The 21,105-nt window shown below is 35.2% G+C and overlaps 1 protein-coding gene across 2 annotated transcripts in view; it reads right to left on the bottom strand.

The window, feature by feature from the left end:
- Positions 1 to 3,094: 3,094 nt before the first annotated feature.
- Positions 3,095 to 21,105, bottom strand: part of LOC107698500 (endophilin-A2-like) — an 18,978-nt gene continuing 967 nt past the window's right edge. Inside the window, exons 2-10 of one of the 2 annotated variants that reach the window (XM_016499526.1) lie at positions 15,204 to 15,272; positions 14,217 to 14,289; positions 13,446 to 13,589; positions 13,020 to 13,153; positions 12,172 to 12,330; positions 10,396 to 10,499; positions 9,897 to 10,030; positions 7,102 to 7,146; positions 3,095 to 3,919 (exon numbers count right to left, since the gene is read on the bottom strand). In XM_016499526.1, coding sequence (XP_016355012.1) covers positions 3,726 to 3,919; positions 7,102 to 7,146; positions 9,897 to 10,030; positions 10,396 to 10,499; positions 12,172 to 12,330; positions 13,020 to 13,153; positions 13,446 to 13,589; positions 14,217 to 14,289; positions 15,204 to 15,272 — 1,056 coding nt within the window. In that variant the 3' untranslated portion in view covers positions 3,095 to 3,725. The remainder of the gene's footprint in view (positions 3,920 to 7,101; positions 7,147 to 9,896; positions 10,031 to 10,395; positions 10,500 to 12,171; positions 12,331 to 13,019; positions 13,154 to 13,445; positions 13,590 to 14,216; positions 14,290 to 15,203; positions 15,273 to 21,105) is intronic. The other variant, XM_016499527.1, reaches the window with a different exon arrangement.

The raw sequence follows: 21,105 nt of genomic DNA, 5'->3' as shown, positions 1-21,105 counted from the left end.
ATATATATATATATATATATATATATATGTGCGTGTATGTATATATACAGTATACGTATACACACACACACACACACACACATATACTTTTTAATATTATTATTAAATGTTAGATTTATAGACTACATTATTTTTCGTATTTTATTTAATTTAATTAAACATTTATTTTTGCCATTTTTTACTTCTTTTTTTTTTATGATAGGACAGATCAGAACAAGTAAGTAGAAGAGAGATAGGGGGGTGGGACGTGGAAAGGTCCTGGAGCTGGGATTCGAACTTGGGACGCCCATAAGGCCATCGACGCCAACATTAAACCGTTTTCAATAATTATTTTAATATAGTTTTATTTTTTATTGTTATATACACGTATAATCATGCAAAATTCCAGATAATTTGGAAATGGTAAATGTGGCCGCAAATAGTGTGGATTATGAATGTGATACTGCTTTTACACTGTTCTATAAATAAGTAATATCAAATAATGTACATTTTAGACAAAAGGTAGTAAGGGGGTGTTTACACAACACCATTTTCAACTAAACGCTAAACTTTCAAGGTGTTTTGACTGTTCATTTACATGACAACAGCGTTTTAGGGGCCTTAGAATGCAAACTTCTGAAAACGAGTTTCTGCAAATCTTTGAAAATGATGCCGCTATGGTCTCTGTGTGAATGCCAAAAATGCGAATTTTTGAAAACGGTGACGTCATTCGCATGCATATTACATGTTTAGTCTATAGGTTTGTGCGCAGAAACATGTAGTGTTTCTTTACAAAGTGATGTGATCGCCAACTACTAGCCGTAGATCAGTGTAAACAGAGATCATTTTGACACGCGAAACTTTTAAAAAATGCAAAGGAAAAACTTAAACGTTTAGTACAACGTTGTTGTGTAAACATACCCTCAGTTTGTATATTTCTTAACCGCCAATGAAGCTTAACATGCCATCCAGCGACACAAAACCCCGGGAGACCAGCTAAAACCAGCAACTTCTAGCTTAAACCAGCTAAGACCAGCCAAGACCAGACTTAGGCTGGTTTTAGCTGTTTTTTTTTTTTTAATGAGTGGAGTGAAAAAACTAACACCTCACTGCTGAACGTGTTCTATGATCACTCCACTCCGGATCCTGTCCATGCTTTTCATTTCACATTCACACTCGCTGCTGAGAGAAACCTGCTCAAAATGATCGCTGACCAAGAGTAAACACAGACAGCTATAGTTTTCACCTTTATTTAAAATGAAAATATACAATGTTCTCTTAACCCTGCACAGTTTTAAAATAAAACATAAAATCACAAATTGATTAGGCAGGAAATACTGATTCAAAGAAGCATTCTTTCTGAAACACTTTCTGATTGTTATAAATCTCGATTTATAGATACACAAACAAGGTTTTCCATTACATATAATACATTCTACCCATAATAAAATATTTTTACTGTTAAGTGTAGAGTGTAAGCAACATCAGAAGGCACGTAGGATGTTGAGAGTACAGTAATACAGTAGGAAGCAGCTTAGAGGTAAAATTGGGTTACCAGAGCAAGTCCTGGACCTGAAACCTTGAACCAACATCCCTCACCCGAAACACAATGACACAAACGTTTATACTGTACTTTTCAAAAGCTGGTCACACTGGTTCCTTTCGGGATTAAACAACTGAATTACATGAAATCTGATCTGCTCACTAATGCAAATGTACTTACACAAGTAAAAGAGAAAAAAGGCACATCCAAAGAGGTGATGGCAGGATCTCTAGCTGCTGAAATCTCATTCTTTCTGAATATGCTGTTGTATATATATCCTTACTGACCTATTAGTGACAATTATGATGCACAACATTGGGCATTATGCTTTCCGACAGCTCTGATTTTCTACTTTTACTACAGTAACTCTGGACAGATTACAGCCTGATCCCAGTTTTCAAGATTTCCGTGTCAAGATGCAATGAAAAGACTAGCAAAATTCACAAATATAAAGGTATAAGAACCATGTAAACATTTGTTTGGTGCGGTTTATGAAACAAATTTCAATTGTCAGCACTTTAGGCAAGAATGTCTTTTTTTTTTTTTTGTTCTAACATGTTAGATATTATGAATGTGTCCCAATGAGATTCTCTGTACAGTAGGATTACAGCAGATGCACCTTTCCCTGAGAAATAGAGCCTGAACCAGAATCAGTGATAGAGGAACTTCTGATTTCCTTCTTTGAGGAAGTGAAACCGATTAAAGCCATAATAATCCAGAAGACAAACAATCTGGGCTTAAAACACAGAATCACAACAGTGGTTCACACACTTAATTTCCCTTTTCAAGAACTCAACATCTACGCTGAGCTCTAATATCTGTAAGATGAGGTTTTTAATTGTGTGTGTGAGTCCCACTATACTTCTCAGAAACACAGGTACAGTGCAGAAGTGGATTTATAAAGGTTCCCTTTTCCAGAAGAGAGAACGAGGGATGGTATCATGTGGAAAAAGAAAAGTAAAAATGACTGTTGTGTACATAAACACAAACTGGTACTTCGGGTTCATCAAACAGCTGGATTTACCTCATTTACATACTAATTTAAAAACAGAATTTGCTAGCAGGAAGTGATCACTTAAAGAAATAGTTTCATTTACTCACCCTCATGTCATTCAAAACCATATGACTCTTCAATATAATGAAACTGGATGGGTTTGGAACAACATAAGGGTGAGAAAATAAAACTTTTTTTTTTTTTTTTGAGTAAATTATCCCTGTTGATGCTCAAGCAAAGACAATTTATTTATCTGTTGACCTCCCTTTTTGTTTTGTTGCTAAAGTCAACTCGTCACCTAATTATTAATGCACAGCTAAAGTGCATTTAAAGAAATAGTTCACCCAAATTTGTCATCATTTACTCACCCTCCACTTGCCCCAAACCTTGGAAAGTTTCTTTCTTCTGTTGAACACAAAAGAAGATATTCTGAAGAATGTTGGTAACCAAATATCTGACGGTAGCCATTGACTTCCATAGTATTTTTTTTCCCATAATATGGAATTCAATGGCTACCGTCAACTGTTTGGTAACCAACATTCTTCAAAATATCTTCTTTTGTGTTCAAAAGCTAAAAGCAGTTCAGAGATTTGAAAGAATGCAAGGGTGAGTAAATGATAACAGAATTTAAATTTTTTTGGGTGCATATCCCTTTAAGGGAAATGAAACAAACCCAACACAACTAAAGCTAATGGGAAAGGGTAACTTAAACAGTCATGAGATTCAAATGAACAACTGCATTTTGAAGTAAAATAAGTTATATTCAAACACACTGAGCTTTGCGCCATTCAGAAAGAGCTGAGCCGTGATTGACAAACGCTAGGCAGCATTTTTAACTGTTATACACAAATGCGGCCACTAGAGGTCAGTGATTGCCAACAGAAGACACTTCTTAGTAACATCATTATAGGAAACTGATGGCAAAATAAAATCCATTTGCCTCTAGAATGAACACTCCCAAAACGGATTTATCCTTGACATGCTTCTCAATGTTTATTGTACTTTGGGGAATGCTAGGGTTTCCTAAGATGACCTAAAACGCTGGACCTGAACCCAAAAGTAACAAATAATAACCCCAACACTTACTGTATATTATCCAACATCTCTCTCAGGAGGTCAAAGTGCTCATAGTGAAATACAAGTCACAGATTTTCCCTTTCTCCCTGTCTGTACCTGCCATTGCACTTCCTCTTCCTGTTTTGTGTGGGATCAGTGCCGCAGCGGCACCATCACCTCTACGTAGCTACAGGGGAACAATCCGGACTGGCCGTGCACGGTTCCCTCGAACCAGTTATCGTCTATCTGGCTGGTCAGCGTGATGACGTCGCCCTCGCAGAAGCCAAGCTCTCCGTCGTTCTCCGGTTCAAAGTCGTACAGAGCCTTGCAGCAGGGCTGATCTGTCGCTATGGAGACCAAAGAAAGAATGAGAATAGAGAGGATAAAAGGTGAAGATGCACAGAGAGAGAGAGAGGGAAAAAACGGGTTTTATTTAATGGCTACTTTGAACATATGGTACAAAAACAGGATTTGAAACTGATTAAAAAAATTAATGTGTGCCATTTTATTTTTAGTTGAATAAATTATTAGTGAAAATTTGTTACATAACCATATTACATAACTAACTTTTCAAAACACTGTAATTTTTTTTTTTAATTCTAGCAATAAACAACAACTGAATTAATATAAAAAATAAATCCTAGGTTAATAAATAAAGTTAAATATTAATAAGTAACATTAATTATAAACAAAATAATACATGACAAAAAAAAAACAATTCAATAAATAATAAAATACATTTTGAAAATACTGATTTGTCTCATTTTGATATTTCTAGCAGTAAACACAGTAAGACATTTGAACAAGTGAATTGCCATAATGAATTTCTAAAAGGAAAAAAGAAATAATGAAAAATTGCATTAATAAACAAAACTTACCATATAAATGAAATAATAATAATAATAATAATAATAATAATTCATAAAATACAAAATGAAAATAAATAAAGTAATTTAATTTGTAAAATTATAAATAATATATTTCTATACTTTTATTTTAAACAATATTATATTTCATAATTATTTATACTAAAATAAAATACACTACAATGGGTAACAAGGTGGTAAGGTGTTGGTTTATAAAAATATTTTCTGAATCATTTTTCTTGTAATAATTTTGAAAGTGGAGTTGAACTCAAGGTAGTTAAATGGTTACTTCACCCAAAAATGAACATTAGCCCATGAATTACTCACCCTCAAGGCATCCTAGGTGTATATGACTTTCTTCTTTCAGATAAATCCAATCGGAGTTATATTAAAAATTGTCTTTGATCTTCCGAGCTGTTTAATGGCAGTCAGCGGGTGTTGCAGTGCATCAGTCCAAAAGAAGTGAAATAAAGCTAGGGATGGCTGACGCGAAACTGACGTTTCGACACAGTGTCGAGATCCCTTAGCGCAGATGTTTCGAAACACTGCTCCGAAGTGTGATTCGAAACACCCATGTCACGTAACTAAGGCGATTCAAAGCATCGGGGCATTTCACAAATGTTTCGAGACCCGAATCTGCTTTTGATTGACAAGGTCGGGAACAAACCACTCAATCGCACATCTGTCTTAACCTAACTCCCGCAAAGTATAAAAGTGGAGTTAATGCAGCAGAACAATTAATATATTTAAATAAAAAATCTTTATATGTAAAAAATGGGAACAAACCACACAATCGCACATCTGTCTTAACCTAACTCCCGCAAAGTATAAAAGTGGAGTTAATGCAGCAGAATAATTAATATATTTAAATAAAAATCTTTATATGTAAAAAAAATGCCAGACGTTGTGGCTTGATGTCTTTTATTAATGTTAATTTTTTCATGACCAAAATAACATTCACAAAGAGTTCATTCAGTTGTCAGAGAGATGTTACAACACATTACAAGAACAGAACAATAAAAACAGACCTTTTAAATATTTATTATAATTATATACATGCTTCACCCGGGACTCAAACCTAAACTGACAGGTTTTGACAACATGCCAGTTGTGCACACTAACCACTCCCCCAACCTAACTGATTCGTTGTCAATGCCGTTTCAGAGCAATACTTGAAAATGACCACTAGGTGTCACCGTAGAGACGGGTGTCGAATTGTTTCGAAGCCTCGGCACATTTGCTTCGACTGTTTCAGTGTTTCACGACGTCTCGCTCTGCCCACCACTAAATAAAGTGCATCCATTCATAATAAAAAGTGTCTCACACGGCTCCGGGGGGTGAACAAAGGCCTCCTGTAGCGAATCGATGTGTTTTTGTAAGAAAAATAACCATATTTAAAACGTAATAATCAATTTAATCTAGCTTGCGCTCACTGTTGTACACGGAAGCAGCTCCGAGCGGATGACGTAAGACATCGGTGTTGCGCATGCGCCGCTCAGAAGTGACGAACGCGGAAGCGCAGGGGAGAGATCAAGACAAAACAACGGTCACGAATTAGAAGTACAAATCGAGGATTTGTAAAAAAAGAATTTGAGGATTTCGATATAAGCCAAGAGGAGACTGGTTTTCCTTTGCTAAGAAAGAAGAAAGTCATATACACCTAGGATGCCTTGAGGGCGAGTACTTCATGGGCTAATTTTCATTTTTGGGTGAACTAACCCTTTAACACTAAAATTTGAGTATGGACCGCTGATGTTTTTAAAACTAGCTTCTTTCCATACTATGTTAATTTTATGTTAGACAATAGTTTATCTAACATATCTGATAGTTCTCTCTCCAAAGAACCTGGGATTTGTGCCTTCATTAAAGAAGGAAAAAAGAGAGAGCCATTTGTACTCAACTTGTGGAAAGTGCTAATGAAATGAAATTGCGTCTTTAATGAAAATTGACCAAAAAGATTGAGCATTTTATGCACCTGCACTACTGCCTTCATGCAAAAGGCATTAACCAAAGTAGGATTTACCGACGAAAATGGACAGTTCGGCCACCTCCAAACATGCAGGTCCCAAAACCATCTATATTAGCTTTTAAGCAATCCAAACCCACCGCATGCTAGACCACACTCGCTGAACACTTCAAATCAGACCACATTAATGTAATTGTTAAATGTTAGCATTAATGTATAGGAATTACTGCAAATTGTGGTGCATGTGCTGCCTATGTAGCGTGTTCCAAATCAGTCACTTAGAAAGTTGCATTTAGGTTAGGATGCTGTCTTCGAAGATACCCTATGTAGGCAGCAGACAGCGAGGCAGATCAGTGGGTTTGAAAAAAGCTTGTTTTTGTATGTGTGAGATGAGATGTTCTTAAACTGTTCATGCAGGGTTTAATAAATAACTCATTTTTGAGCTAAACGAGCTCCCCGGTGGATAATTCAACATGTGGTAGATTGAGCACATGTTTGATTAATCTTATGAAGGGAAACTAAACGTGTCACACTCACAGAGCATCTCATACACAGTGAGTGATCTGTCTGTGCTCATCACGGGTTTGTTATGTGTGTGAGTGCATTTAGCGTTTTCAGTACGATTTGAAGCTGGAAATAATCAGGCACAGAATAAAAGCACTTCACCATGCCGAGTGTCTGTTTGTGTGTGACTCACAATTGCGTTTTTGGCATGAGGATGTCCTGTTAAAGGAAGGGGCCGCTGACGTAAAAGAAGGAAAAACAATAGTCAGTCTTTGCGTGGCTCCACACAGTCTTTCACAGTGAAAACCAGCTGGAACAGCCTTCAAAAACACATCCATCCACACAAACATGCACGACAAGCTCATCTTCACACAGTATTAAGTGTACTGCTTCAGTAGGATGTATAATGTGAATTTTTTCTATGCACATTCAGGAAAATGCGCTGTACACAACAGAGCACACTGCAACAGATACTATATCCCACAATGCAATGCACCAGTGTTGTTGCAAATAAAAAAAAACTAAAATAAATACTTCTAAGATAAAGTGCTAAATTACAAAAACAAAAATAACAAATTACAAAAAACATTAAATAAAAACAAATAAAGCTAAATAAAAATATTTAAAAAATAAAAATGACAAAAGCATATATATAACAAAACATAAAAATAAACTTAAAATGATTCAGAACATTAATAAATACTATAATAGTATATAACTGCACTGCACTGCACTCAATTTAACCTATTAAAATATAGATAAATATAAATAAAATATAATTAAAAAAATGTTAAATTCAAAGCTTAAACCTAAAGAAACAAACAAAATTGAGTAATGCTGCCTTGGAAAATAATTGAAATAAGTTTAAGTTGAGAAGTACTACAATTACTAAAACTATAAATAAATCTAAAAATAAATAAAGCTAAATAGAATTTAAAAAATAATGAAAATGACAAAAGCACACAAAATGTCTAAAACTTAAATTAAAATAAAAAATAAAAGCTATATTTAATATATTAATAGATACTACTGTATATAAATAATATAACTCTGAAATGCATTCAATTCTACCTTCCTTTTTCAGTGATGAATGATGCATGATTTTAAACATCACTTTCTTGACTCAATAATTGATCCAACTCCCAAGTGGGAAGATTTTTACACAAATACTATTATTTTGCATTTTAATAAAATGTTATTTCCAAAAATGCCACCTGAGCCAATGTATGTTCAAATGTTTAATGGTGCGCATTGCGTACTGAGTAATGTCTGGGCCTGAAAACTGCAAAATGCTGAATGTAAGAAGGTAAGAAAGACAAAAAGGCATCCATGTTTGTCTGAATCCTGATTTTAAGTAAAAGGATGTTAAGGACAACACAAGTCAGAGTGTGAATCAGCGAATGGCTGAAAGAAAATGCTGTCATCTAGTTCATCATCTTTTCAGCATATGAATAAACTTTTACGAGAAATAAGCATTTTAGTCAGTAAATATTAGCTTTGCCATGACTAAAGCTCACTTCAGTTTGTTCTAGATCATTAGACATGACTTTATTGTGCCTTGGAAGGCTGCTTGAAACCTCAGACAGTCTGTTTCCATATACACAAAATCAAAACTCTGCTTAGTAAGTCGCTGACGGTCTGGGCAGCCAGACTGGCATATGTTTTAGAAAGCCAATATTTTAAAATACTAAGTATTATATAGTATACACCCTGTACAACATGCAGTGTTCCATTCGGAACGTGTTTGTTAATCAACTGCGTTGTCTTGTCTTGTCTCCATGGAAACTAGAGACTGTATGAGAATAAACTCTCAGTCTGTGGAAATCTGCGGAGATTCTCATTACATAAATCGGTGAATATGACCTATTGACTCATTTCCATTAACCCTTTCTCTTGATTAAAAAGATTTTCAGAAGAAAAAGCTGTAATGTGTGAGTCAAAGCATCATTCAGGAAGACCATTACATTGCGTTATTAACCTTTCCTTAAGGTAGCTCTGTCTTTTGCACACATAATGGCTTTTGTCTTTTCATATCTACCATTACCATTCAGATTGTGATTCCCTGATGAAATCAAATTAAAATCAAATCTAGGCCACCTCAAAAATTTTGTTTAATTTACAGTAAGGTCTGCATGTGTTAAAACACATCATCTCTGCTGTTGATTCATTTTTATTATTAAAGGTCCCATGGCATGAAAATTTCACTTTATGAGGTTTTTTAACATTAATATGAGTTCCCCTAGCCTGCCTATGGTCCCCCAGTGGCTAGAAATGGCGATAGGTGTAAACCGAGCCCTGGGTATCTCACAATAATCCACACCACTCCAGTCCATCAGTTAACATCTTGTGAAGTGAAAAGCTGCATGTTTATAAGAAACAAATCCATCATTAAGGTATTTTAACATCATACGTTTGCTTCTGGCCAAAATATGAGTCCATAATTAATAAAAACTATTATTATTCCTATAGTGAAAGTCCATCCCCTGTTGTCCTCTCGCATCAAAATCTACCGATATATTTGTTTAGAACTGTTTTTGACTGTTTACTATTATAAACAGTGCTTAAAACAACTCATATTTCTCTCATGGTTCAGACGAGAAGACTCTTTTTCACTAAGGAAGCATTATTATGGGTTATAGACTTTAGCTGGAAGCAACAATTTTAAGGTCAAAATGTCTTAATGACGGATTTGTTTCTTACAAACATGCATCATTTCACTTCCCAAGATGTTAATTGATGGACTGGAGTGGTGTGGATTATTGTGATGTTTTTATCAGCTGTTTAGACTTTCATTCTGACGGAACCCATTCACTGCACAAGATCCATTGGTGAGCAAGTGATGTAATACTACATTTCTCCAAATCTGTTCTGATGAGGAAACAAACTCTACATTTTGGATGGCCTGAGAGGGAGTAAACTTTCAGCACATTTTTATTTTTGGGTGAACGACTACTTGAAGCCTTATGTAAATGAACAGGGAGAGCTCACCTGCGGATGTATACGAGGGTGGCGCAGCTGACGGATTCCAGCCTCCGTTAGAGTCTTCCGGCTCGGAGCAATCAAAACTGGGTCTGGACACAGGCATCCGTTTCTTGCGCGGCTGAGATTGGGCCTCGTTTACTCTGCAGAGCACATACGCAAACATGAACACAAATGCATGCAAACAGACACAAACAGGTAAACCATCTATCAGGAGAAAGAGGCTGAAAACATTTCAGCGAAAAATGAATTTATTATATATAGAGCACTTGAAGAAAGTGCAGAGGCCATATGGATTTCTGTAATATTGTTGTTACGATACTTTTGCAGTCTATTTGTAGCTTGAAAGCTTTAGTCCCTGTTCATTGTAACCGCACAGAAAAAAATGACCATGAACATTAATCAAAATTTCTCCTTATGCGTCAATGTCAAACAGGTTTGGAATGACATGACAAATATTTATTTTTGTGATGAAGACAGAAAGGTACAATGGATTTTCATCTCTAACCTTTCTCTCATTCTCTGTGCCAGCTCCTCCAGGACTTCCATAGACTGTCTGTGAAACTGCAGCTGAGATTCGACCAAAGCTGTGAGCTGACTCACCTGCTCCACCTACAAAGCACGCATACAACGCACAGCCACACACACACATACAGAACATGAAAAGATGTTATTGCCTTAGAATAAAGAGCTATAGTCTGTAAGCTTATTTTACGCTTCACTGTGCCTGATTTTGCATCTCTATTTCTGCTACATCACAAGGGCTTCAGCATTCAGGAAACACATCTCAGTAAGTAAACATGTAAACAGTTTTTTCTTGTTTTTGGCATAAACCTTATTATAAACCTTAAAACTCTATGAAATGACAAACGGGACACTCTACACTCCTGTGGCTTTGTGCTAGGTTTATTATAGAAAACTAACTAGTTTCAAGTTTCGTTATTTGAAATAAAATAAACGTTAACAAATAAAATAATAAACATTTTTTTTAAATTCAGCAGGTTGCAAGTCAACATTTTAATGTAATAATTAAATAAAAACTATAACTTAAATAATGAATAGAAATTATAGACATATTGTATTAAAAAAATATATATTAAAAATGACAAAAATGCACAACAAAATTACCAAAACTTTAAAATGATAATGGAAAAATAAAAACTGATTCAAAACAATAATAAAAGCTACAATAGTATCTCAATGATATTTAAACAGGACTGCTTTCCACAGCATAAACATCACAACAACCCAATGTTAAAACTAACATTGCATCAATAAATTAAAACTAGGGCTTAACCCTTTGAGGAGTCATACTGAAGAGTTTAAAAGTACAGTTATATGCAAAAATGAAATATCAAAATATGCTCCTGAAAACAGCTGGAAGGAGCTTTATATCCAAATCATAAATCAAAACACTTTTATAAAATGAAGTGAGAGTGAACATTTCTATGTTGACCCAAAATAGTCATACTTCAGTTTAATGTCATACATCATGTGCATTTTTTAAAGATGCAATATGCAAAATGCAGTAACTATTTATGAAAATCCATGGTACAGTCATACCATGTTACTTTGTTATATACTGAACTGAACGACTACTAGTGTCTTGTCTTGTACCATGGTATTTGCAAGGTACATGCATAGCAAATTGAAGAACCTTTTGTTAGCATACATTAATGACCTTGATTAATTACAGGCCTGTGTTTAAGACCAATGTAGCAAATAATCAGAAACATCCCAAAGTTTTCACAGTCTCTCGTGTCGATAAAACAGACTGATAAATGTGTTGGCTCAGAAGACTGTCTGGAAAATATCCAGCACTCACTGATGTGGATCACAGTAGCAACAGTAAAATTATATGACTCTCTCTGGTCCTGAACTATAAAAACTTTCCAACAGGGGGCCATTTGATTTGAATTTTAGAGCTGTTCTCTCAGACAAGCATCACTGTAACTATTGCTCATTACTTTAAGCAACCTAAAAGAATCTAAGCAACCAAAATAATTATACAGTATAATTTATTGTATTTTGTAATTGTAATTTTATTTTTGATCGTTTATTGTAGTTAAATGTCAACACCTCAACATTTTCATTGCTGTTTTGGCAGGTGCTTGTTTTACAAAAGCAATTTGTGACAAAGTCTGATTACCATTAAAAACAGCCAAAAATAAACCACATCCAAAGTGTCAAGAATGAGACCAAAGCTCAAGATCCATATATCAAAACTTTTCAGCATCTTAAAAAGGAGGTGCTCGGAGACTCTAATAGGCTGAAGTGAACTTACGTCAGTATCCAGAAGGTTCTGCATACTGGTTTCAGCTGCTTCTTTGGACTCTTCGAACTTCTCTGCTGCTAGCCTGAGCTCCTCATCCGGAATCTTCCCCTGACGCTTCTTCTTGTAGTCATAATCCAGTCGACGGCCTTCCAGTTTCTTCAGATAATGCTGAGGAACAGCATATTGTTACTATTAACAGCCCATAATTACAATATGAAACAAATGCTCATACATTTCGCCCATGACTCATACATATGTAAAGAGGACATCAGATGCAAATATCACTTTTACATGGTGTTTGCATATAAATGTGTTTTAGCAGTGTGTGGACACAACCACCCTACAATGACAAAAACCCATTCACTCCTATTGAATCCCCAAAAAACGTAAATATTCTCAATTATCAAGCAGTTTTGATTTTCTGAACAGTATGATGTCATACTGCTCAAGCCCCACCCACGAATGCTGACAGACTGTCCCGTATTGGCATATTTCTGCCCCTCAGAAAGTTGTACGCTCTATGCTGAGGATGCAGTGGATTAGTTTTGTTTTTGATGGTAACACCATCGAATAAACAAAAAACAGAAGAGAGGGGTGGAGTGAGCAGTAGCTCATTATCATTTAAAGAGACATGCACCAAAACGGCTCGCTGTGAACAGGGCTGTTTTTGACAAGGTAAAAAGGGTGTTGTTTTTTCACAACCACTGAGGAATTTCAACCAAAATATGTTGCAGATATTTCATGAAGACGCTAAAAATTCCAATATACCAATTTGTGGAAAATGGGCATCTGATGTCCCCTTTAAATGAATAAACTTTTAGAGTGCAACTGATAGTAGTTTGACTGCAGTTTTCCACCTGTATGTCTTTCAGGTCCTTGTCGATTATAGTTTGGAAAGGGTCAATGAAGTTCTGTTTGACGTCAATGTCTAGAGAGTCTTTGACTTCTGCCAGTCTCTTCATGGCCTCTCCCATCTCCACTAAAGCGCCACCTACAGATTGGGTGGAGAACATGCACAGAAATCTTATGTAAAAAACAAATTAAAAGATTTTAGAATAGCTGTATAAACAAAGAAAATATAATACACTTATATCATAAAGATTAATCACAGATGTTTGACAGCTCTCTAAAAATGAGATGCTGAGAATCTGAATAGATTTTTTGTTTGTGCTGGTACATGTTACTGCAAGAATGATTTTTATGCTTTGGGCAAATAATATGAATGAAATTGTTTCCAATTACAGTTTTTTTGTAATTGCTTGTAAGAAAAACACTCCTCTCACCAAAGTTGGTGCCCTCTCCCATGTCTCGGCCGTATTTGAGCATACACTCTCCCAGAAGGCCTTCTGCCTGTGGGTAACCTGGGCTCTTAACCTGCCCGCGCATTTTAGACATGGTGTTCACCATGGTCAGCCTCGCTCGTGATGCTGCAGTACAAAACAGACAGACAGATGAATGAAAAGAAATATTTGTTTATAGAAGTTTTTGGTCTCGTTCTGTATCGCGTATCTTGTCAGTGTCTGCACTTGCTACAATTGATTGCTTCTGTTGTCCTCATTTGTAAGTCGCTTTGGATAAAAGCGTCTGCTAAATGACTAAATAAATAAATAAATAAATAAATATACACTACAAAAAAGAATTCCTTATTCTTAATATTTTTGTCTTGTTTTCCAGAATAAATCTCTAAACATAATTAAATCGAGATACATTTACTTAAGAAACAAAACGACTAAAATATTAAGTCTACATTTTTAAAGTCAACTAGAAATTTAGCATTACATCACTTGCTCAGCAATGGATCCTCTGCAATGAATGGGTGCCATCAGAAAACAATGGTTTAAAGTTAAAAGCATCTTAATGATCGATTTTTTACTTACAAACACAGTTTTTTCACTTAATAAGATGTTAATTGACTGGAGTGGTGTGGATTATTGTGATGTTTTTATCAGCTGTTTGGACTCTTATTCTGACAGCACCCATTCACTGCAGAGAATCAATTGGTGAACAAGTGATGTAATGCAATTATTTTGTATTAATTTAGTCCATGTTTTCACCTGGGTTAGGCTGCAGGTATTCGGCAGTTTTGCAGAGCACATCTGATATGGCTTTGCTGGTGACGTCAGCCTTCTGTGAAGCACAAATGTCAGAGAACAGGTGTGTGTCTTTACATCACACTGTCAACAGAGGCGGCTCATTATTCGTTCATTTACAGCTCTCACAGACAGACCTGGAACAATCAGCAGTGGTCACACCTAAAACAACATTCAGGAAGCTGACTGATACCAAGTTAAAGTAATATTCTGGGTTCTTTAAACTCAACAGACTGTGGCCTGCTGTGGTTTACCACAGAAAATAATGCAAATAATGTGTTTAAACCAGAAATGTGAAGCTAGTATTAATGTTAAAGCTCTTACTGGAATTATGTAGTAAAATGTCACTTATAAGCTGTAAAGTTGTATGAGTAGTCATTTTGACATGGGGCTACTTCTCTAGGTGGAGGAACTTCCGGTTATGCATAGCTAACGTATTTGGGTGGAAGTGGTATTAGCCACTTTTTTAGTCCAATCTAATGTCAAGAACTACTAAAGCCAGTCTTGTCAATATGATACTGCAATTAAGCAAAAACTTTGTGATTTTGGAGGATAAAATGGGTATTAATGGGCTTTTTAACATTATATTTAAAAGACACAATCACAAAACATTAAAAAACTAATTATAAGGCCTTTGTGTTTGTTTTTCATTTGTTCATCATTTATTACCAACAATTATCTGAACATGAATGAGCGATTTTGTGACTGCATTTCAGTTTGTGCTAAGCGGAAGTAGATAGTTATATCCTATACAATTATTTGCTAGTTCATTTTTTTTCACAATGAATTTGTTTTGGCCAGTCATTCACATCTTTGTGTTTGTGTAGAGGATGTTTCTGGTCAATTTTATGGTTGAATTTCTTTCAGTAAGTAGAAAAAAAAGGAAGTTTAGGTTGTATTTAGGAGAACTTGAACATTGACATTGCAAAATGAATGCTAAAAATGTGTTACCCTCTCAAGGTCTTTGAAGTCCTCATCCAGTTTGGTTCCTTCAGCGCCTCCCACCTTCTCACTCATCATCTGAAACACACACGTCGGTACTTCTATCAGTACAAGGACTTTCAACAGGCATAATGTTGTTGTTGTTGTTTTAACAGAGCTAATGCTATTTTCTATCCCCCAACCCTTACAGAAAACGTTTTGCAACTTTCTTTTAGAATTGAAAGCCAATAAGAGCAATCATCCTTCAAGAAACACGCATGTGCAACAAGACTTATTAAAAAACACATTTTTGACACATTAGTGAGTTTGCATGATAAAGTACTAAACTACAAGAAACATTCATTGGTTTGCAAATGTAAAGTCAAAGAGACAGGCATCAGCTTTCATCATCTCCTATGTTGAAGCCTCAGGCTTTTCATCTAATTACCTGCTGAACTTTCAGTTCACGTTAAAGAGCGAGCGGGAAAAAGCAATAGTTTCTGGCATGTAAAGAACTTAAAATATGTTTTAATTTGTTGACTTTTGTGAGTGTTCACATAAGAATCTTCTATGTACAGTAAAATTTTACTTCTGTCAGGACCACTATTGTCAAACATGATTGACAATTAGCATACAGTTTGGATTGGCGGTATGGTTCTGTTCTGGGCAAGAACTCCCTGTGCATCCATGCAGCCTAGCATGGATGAGAGCAGGGACAGCAGCAATAACCCCCTAGGGGTAAACAGAATAGAACCAACATATATACACTGCAGATATCATTAATGTTCAATAATTTAATGTACACATTTTAGAAATTATTCTGATTCAAAGGAGAATCAGAACGTCAAATCCTGACTGGATGAGAGGAGGAGCTGGGGATGGAGAAGGGTCAGGTAGATGTTGATCAGCTGAGAGTCAGCTGATGCGAGCTTGACTGATGTGACCTGCCAGAACTAATGATATGCTTGATTTTGTCACTCTAAAAAAAAAAATACAAAAATGTTTAGAATGAAACCACATTCTCCTGTTCCTGTTATTTTAGTATCATTGATATAGTACTATAGTTTTTGCTAATATACCGAATTTGACTTTTTATATTTTTTCACTTTAATTTTAGTTAATTTTGTTGTGTTAATAATTGTATTAGTTTTTTTTTTTTTAAGTCTGTATTGTATATATAATTTTTAAAGCAGTTTTAGTTTATTTAGGGTTAGGCATATTCGTGTCTGTGCAACATTTCCCAAGTTCTTTCCCCTTCTCTACCTATTATTTCATACACTCTCCACAATATTTGTTATTTGTTAATAAATAAATAAATGAAAACTTATAAAAGAATCTTAATAAAAATTAAGATCTCAGAAACTGCTTTACATAGAAAATATTAATGGCATTTTCTTATGTAAAACTCACCACCATGTCACTAGGCTGTTGTAGGTGGTTGGCAAGGTGATTTTAACCCATTTCTTAGTGGTTGCTTCTTAGGCCACATCAAAAGAGTTCTATTGACCACCAGGTGAAAATAGAGTCCAATCACTTAGAGACCTAAAAGCACACTTCTCGTCAGCCCTAGCAATCACTACTAACAACATTTGTGTGTCGATGAGAAAAAAAAAAAGAAATAAGAACAGCAAAGGAAAGAAATTCAGTCAGGAATGGACTCTAAGGGCCCCTGAAGAGTTCCCCATCGGAGCTTTTCCTGTTGTTCGTCAATGATACTTCCTGTGTGGGCGTCACACATGCTTACACTCAGTTTCACACAAAAGCACTCCTCCTTTATCAGCTGAATTTACTTCAAACACAAACACAGACAGCATGTATGGGATATTGTATTCCAGTAAACAGGAAGCCTTTTGTGTATCAAGATCATCCCAAAGGAAAATATTCAAACAAACCACACAGCACAGCCTGGGTGGCACGATCCATCAGTCATCATCATTATTGTGGATTATTGTTACCGTTTAGTGTTTTTGTTAACTTTGAAAGTATCAGGATGCTTTTATGTTTTCCATGTCGTATTTTTTTAATTGAACTGGTCATGCGTAAGCTTCAAAAATAACAAAGTTGTGTTTGTGAGAGTTAATTTTAGCAGACAGCATTGGAAGCAAGATTACAAGACTAAAAGCTGAGAGATAGCTAGTGTGACAGGTTCACAGTAAAACGTTCAAACTTCCGATTGCCGTTCTACAGATTTTCACAGCTCTCTGACTTTCACTCGTACGGACCAAATATTGAACTTAATGTGAAACACACACCCAGTCTTCAGAGAGGAACATGTGCACATGCATGTTTTCATACAGTGGCTCTATTGTACGGCCCCGAGTCGCTAGCGGCCTAATATGATTCAGATGGAGGTGTGGACACAGATACTGATCATGCAGATCACGTCTCTATAATATGCGAAATGAAATACAGTTACAGAAAGCAGTCCATCTCATTTTATGGCTCTCATCTTAAAATTGCATTCAAAGTAATCAGAATTGAGATGTTTTTTTGTCAAAAACATCATCAATATACAGATTATCATTGTAAATTTTTGACCAATCCTGATTAATTACAATAATTCTATTTTTTTTAATGGCTGATAACTGATATTATAATATATATACAGGATTACAAATATACTACATTTTTCTGTGTTCTGTAGAATTTGTTTAATATTTTGATATCTGATTTGACTGATTTTGAAAGTTCAGAGCTTTATTGTGGACTTTGTTTTGTTTGAAATTTAAAACAAAAAATAACAAACAAAAAATTGTGCCAATATTTGAGCCACAAACATTTTCAGCATGCTGCACGATTCGATAAGAAAGGGAAGTCGTTTACTTTTCAATTTGCATAATTATGTCTGTCCTACAGCAAATCTGACATACAGGAACAAAGGCATCACTTTTACACAATAGATAATACACAATATAAGAGCCTGCATGGAAACACAGTTCAGTTCAAAGATATTTGATATAAGATAACAATGCAAGAGATACTGGGTACAGTATACACTTCTCAAAAAAAAAAAAAGAAAACCTGCTTGTAAGTGTAAATGCCACCTAAAGCCAAAAAACAAAATAGCAGGTGATAAAGAATATAAGGCGGAAGTGAGTGAAATAGCCTGAAAGAAAACTGTCTATTTGTTGGGCATGTATGCTGCGAACAGGAATCCAGTCTGATGACTAAACAAACACAGTGAATTCTTTACACACCTGTAACACACATACAAAGTAATAGCAAAAAAAATAGCAATGCTGGTATCTGCAACAGGAGCGGCAAACACAAAGGACTGCACGGTTTGTAAATGTCTGTTGATGACGTCTTTGGCTGCAGCCTTGCATCTTGCCGTTATATATTTAAAGTTATATTTTTACCCAAAAATGGAAATGTTCTCACCCTCAGGACATCTAAATAGAGTTTGTTTCTTCATCAGAACAGGTTTGGATCCCCTGCAGTGAATGGGTGCCGTCAGAATAAGAGTCAAAACATCACAATAATCCACAAATAACCCACACCACTCCAGTCCATCAATTAACATCTTGTGAAGTGAAAAGCTGTGTGTTTTTAAGTTATAAATCCATTATTACGAGGTTTTAACATTAAAATGTTGCATCTGGCCAAAACACGAGACAAAAATCCATAATAATGCTTCCTCCAGTGTTGTCCTCTCACATCAAAATACATATTCGTTTAGAACTGTTTTGGATGGTTTTCACTTGTAAATGGTGCTTGATTGTGATATTTCTTATAAATATGCAGCTTTTCACTTCACAAGATTGACTGGAGTCTAGGGTTGCAAAAAGGTGGAAATTTTCCAGTAAATTTCGGAAATATTCCCGAAATTTTGGAAACTTTCCAGGATTTTTTTTTTAATATTCCAGGGATTTTTGGAAAGTTTCCGAAAAATTTACCAGAAATTTTCCACCCCTTTGCAACCCTACTAGAGTCGTGTGAAAAATTGTGATGTTTTTATCCGCTGTTTGGACTCTCATTCTGATGGCACCCATTCACTGCTGAGGATTCATTAGTGAGCAAGTGATGGGATGCTAAATTTCTCCAAATCTGTTCTGATTAAAAAACAAACTCATCTACATTGGCCTAAGGGTGAGTACATTTTCAGCAAATTTACATTTTTGGGTGAACTATCTAAATACTTTATAACTGTGAGAATACTTTTAGTAGAATCCGTATGCATGTTTATCTCTCTCAAGAATTCAGCTTACCACAAATAACTCAGCTTTTAGGCCTGTTTTATATGCTTAAAGTAAACAGACAATATAATCCTATTCAACCTCAAACGGTGACATGAGATCAAGATGAAACATGCTCTCTGTAAAGACAGGCACAAGCCAAAAAGGAAAAATGGTTAACTAACGACTTAGTCTTTAGTAACTATGAACATCAGGAAGTTCTGCATTTTGACCCTGCAGGCTTTAGTTTTTTTTTTTTTTGTAATGAAGCTCATGGACTGTAAGACCTCTCGTCTGACATTAAGATGCTTGGCCTGATTCTTCTGCAACATGTCAGTGCACGTCAGACTTGTTTTGCTTAAACAGGTAAAGGAATGTTTGACGGGCTGATGCCAAAAACTTCAACTGAATGACTGAAATTGCAAGTGCAAAAGTCAGTCTGTGCTGTGTTTGATAAACAGGTCTCTTTCTGATTCAAAGCATGACTATGTTGGAGTAGAAGACATGGATTAAAAGCTAATCCAGCTCAAAAAAAAAACATACCATCTAAGAATCTCATTCAAAATCCCTTTCTTTATCTGCCTGGCATGAGATTAAACCACTACACATGACTCACAACACAAGTATCTGAAAATGGGTTGTTTATCAATCACACAATGAAATATAGCAGCATCATTCACACTGAATAGAAAAGATCTCAACTTTCTACAACTCATTACATATTGATTGTTAATGTTTAATAAAAATAAAATGGTAAAAATAATATTACGATTGTAAAATTAAGTATTATTAAGTAACTCATTGTATTACAGTATTTTGTAACAAAAACAAACAAAAAGATGTAATGTAAAATGTGCATGATGGAAATGAGAATGAGATTTTTGCATTACAGTTAAGTGAATTTGAGAGGGAAATGTGCACAATCATCATGAGAACAATATCACATTGCAAAACAATGCCCTAAAAATAGGCTTAATTTTATGCAAAATAAGAATTCTTATATTTTACCTCTGTGACCTGGACATATTTTGGTACAGTATAGAGGATGAATATGTTTTCTCCGCACATTACAAATAAACACTATGCATCACCTGCAGAATAAAGTGAGTATTCTGCCAATAAAATGCATGTGCTTCCTGCTCAAAACCCACAGTATACAAGTTTAAATTTAATCTGAACTTTTAATTGCATGTTGGTCAATGTGGTGGAAGCAATGTGTTGCAATGTTTAAGTCATGATTCTGCATGAAAGCAACCTTTTAACTCTTTGATAGTGTCATATGTGTACTTGGCTATAAAAATCTTTACAGGAAATATTCATAGATCTAACTTTATAGACTTAAGTTCATTTGGAAATACATGAGCTTTGTTTACTCATAAAGTGCTTATATTGATGCTCTACTGCAGTATATGGCTGGAAAAACAAACTACTGGGTGACACATCCGTGTTTTTTTTGCTGCAAAACAAAGCTTTCACTCTTAAATATTAGATATAAAAAATATTAAATGTGACCCTGGAGCACAAAACCAGTCTTAAATTGCACGGGGATATTTGTAGCAATCGCCAAAAATACATTGTATGGGTCAAAATGATAGATTTTCCTTTTATGCCACAAATCATTAGGATATTAACTAAAGATCATGTTCCATGAGGATATTTTGTAAATTTCCTACCGTAAATATATCAAAACTTCAGTTTTGATTAGTAAGACGCATTGCTAAGGACTTTATTTGGACAACTTTAAAGGCGATTTTCTT

The sequence above is a fragment of the Sinocyclocheilus anshuiensis genome, unplaced genomic scaffold (genome assembly GCF_001515605.1).
Source record: "Sinocyclocheilus anshuiensis isolate Anshui unplaced genomic scaffold, SAMN03320099.WGS_v1.1 scaffold1910, whole genome shotgun sequence".
NCBI lineage: Eukaryota > Metazoa > Chordata > Actinopteri > Cypriniformes > Cyprinidae > Sinocyclocheilus > Sinocyclocheilus anshuiensis.
This window is presented reverse-complemented; position numbering and strand designations above follow the sequence as displayed.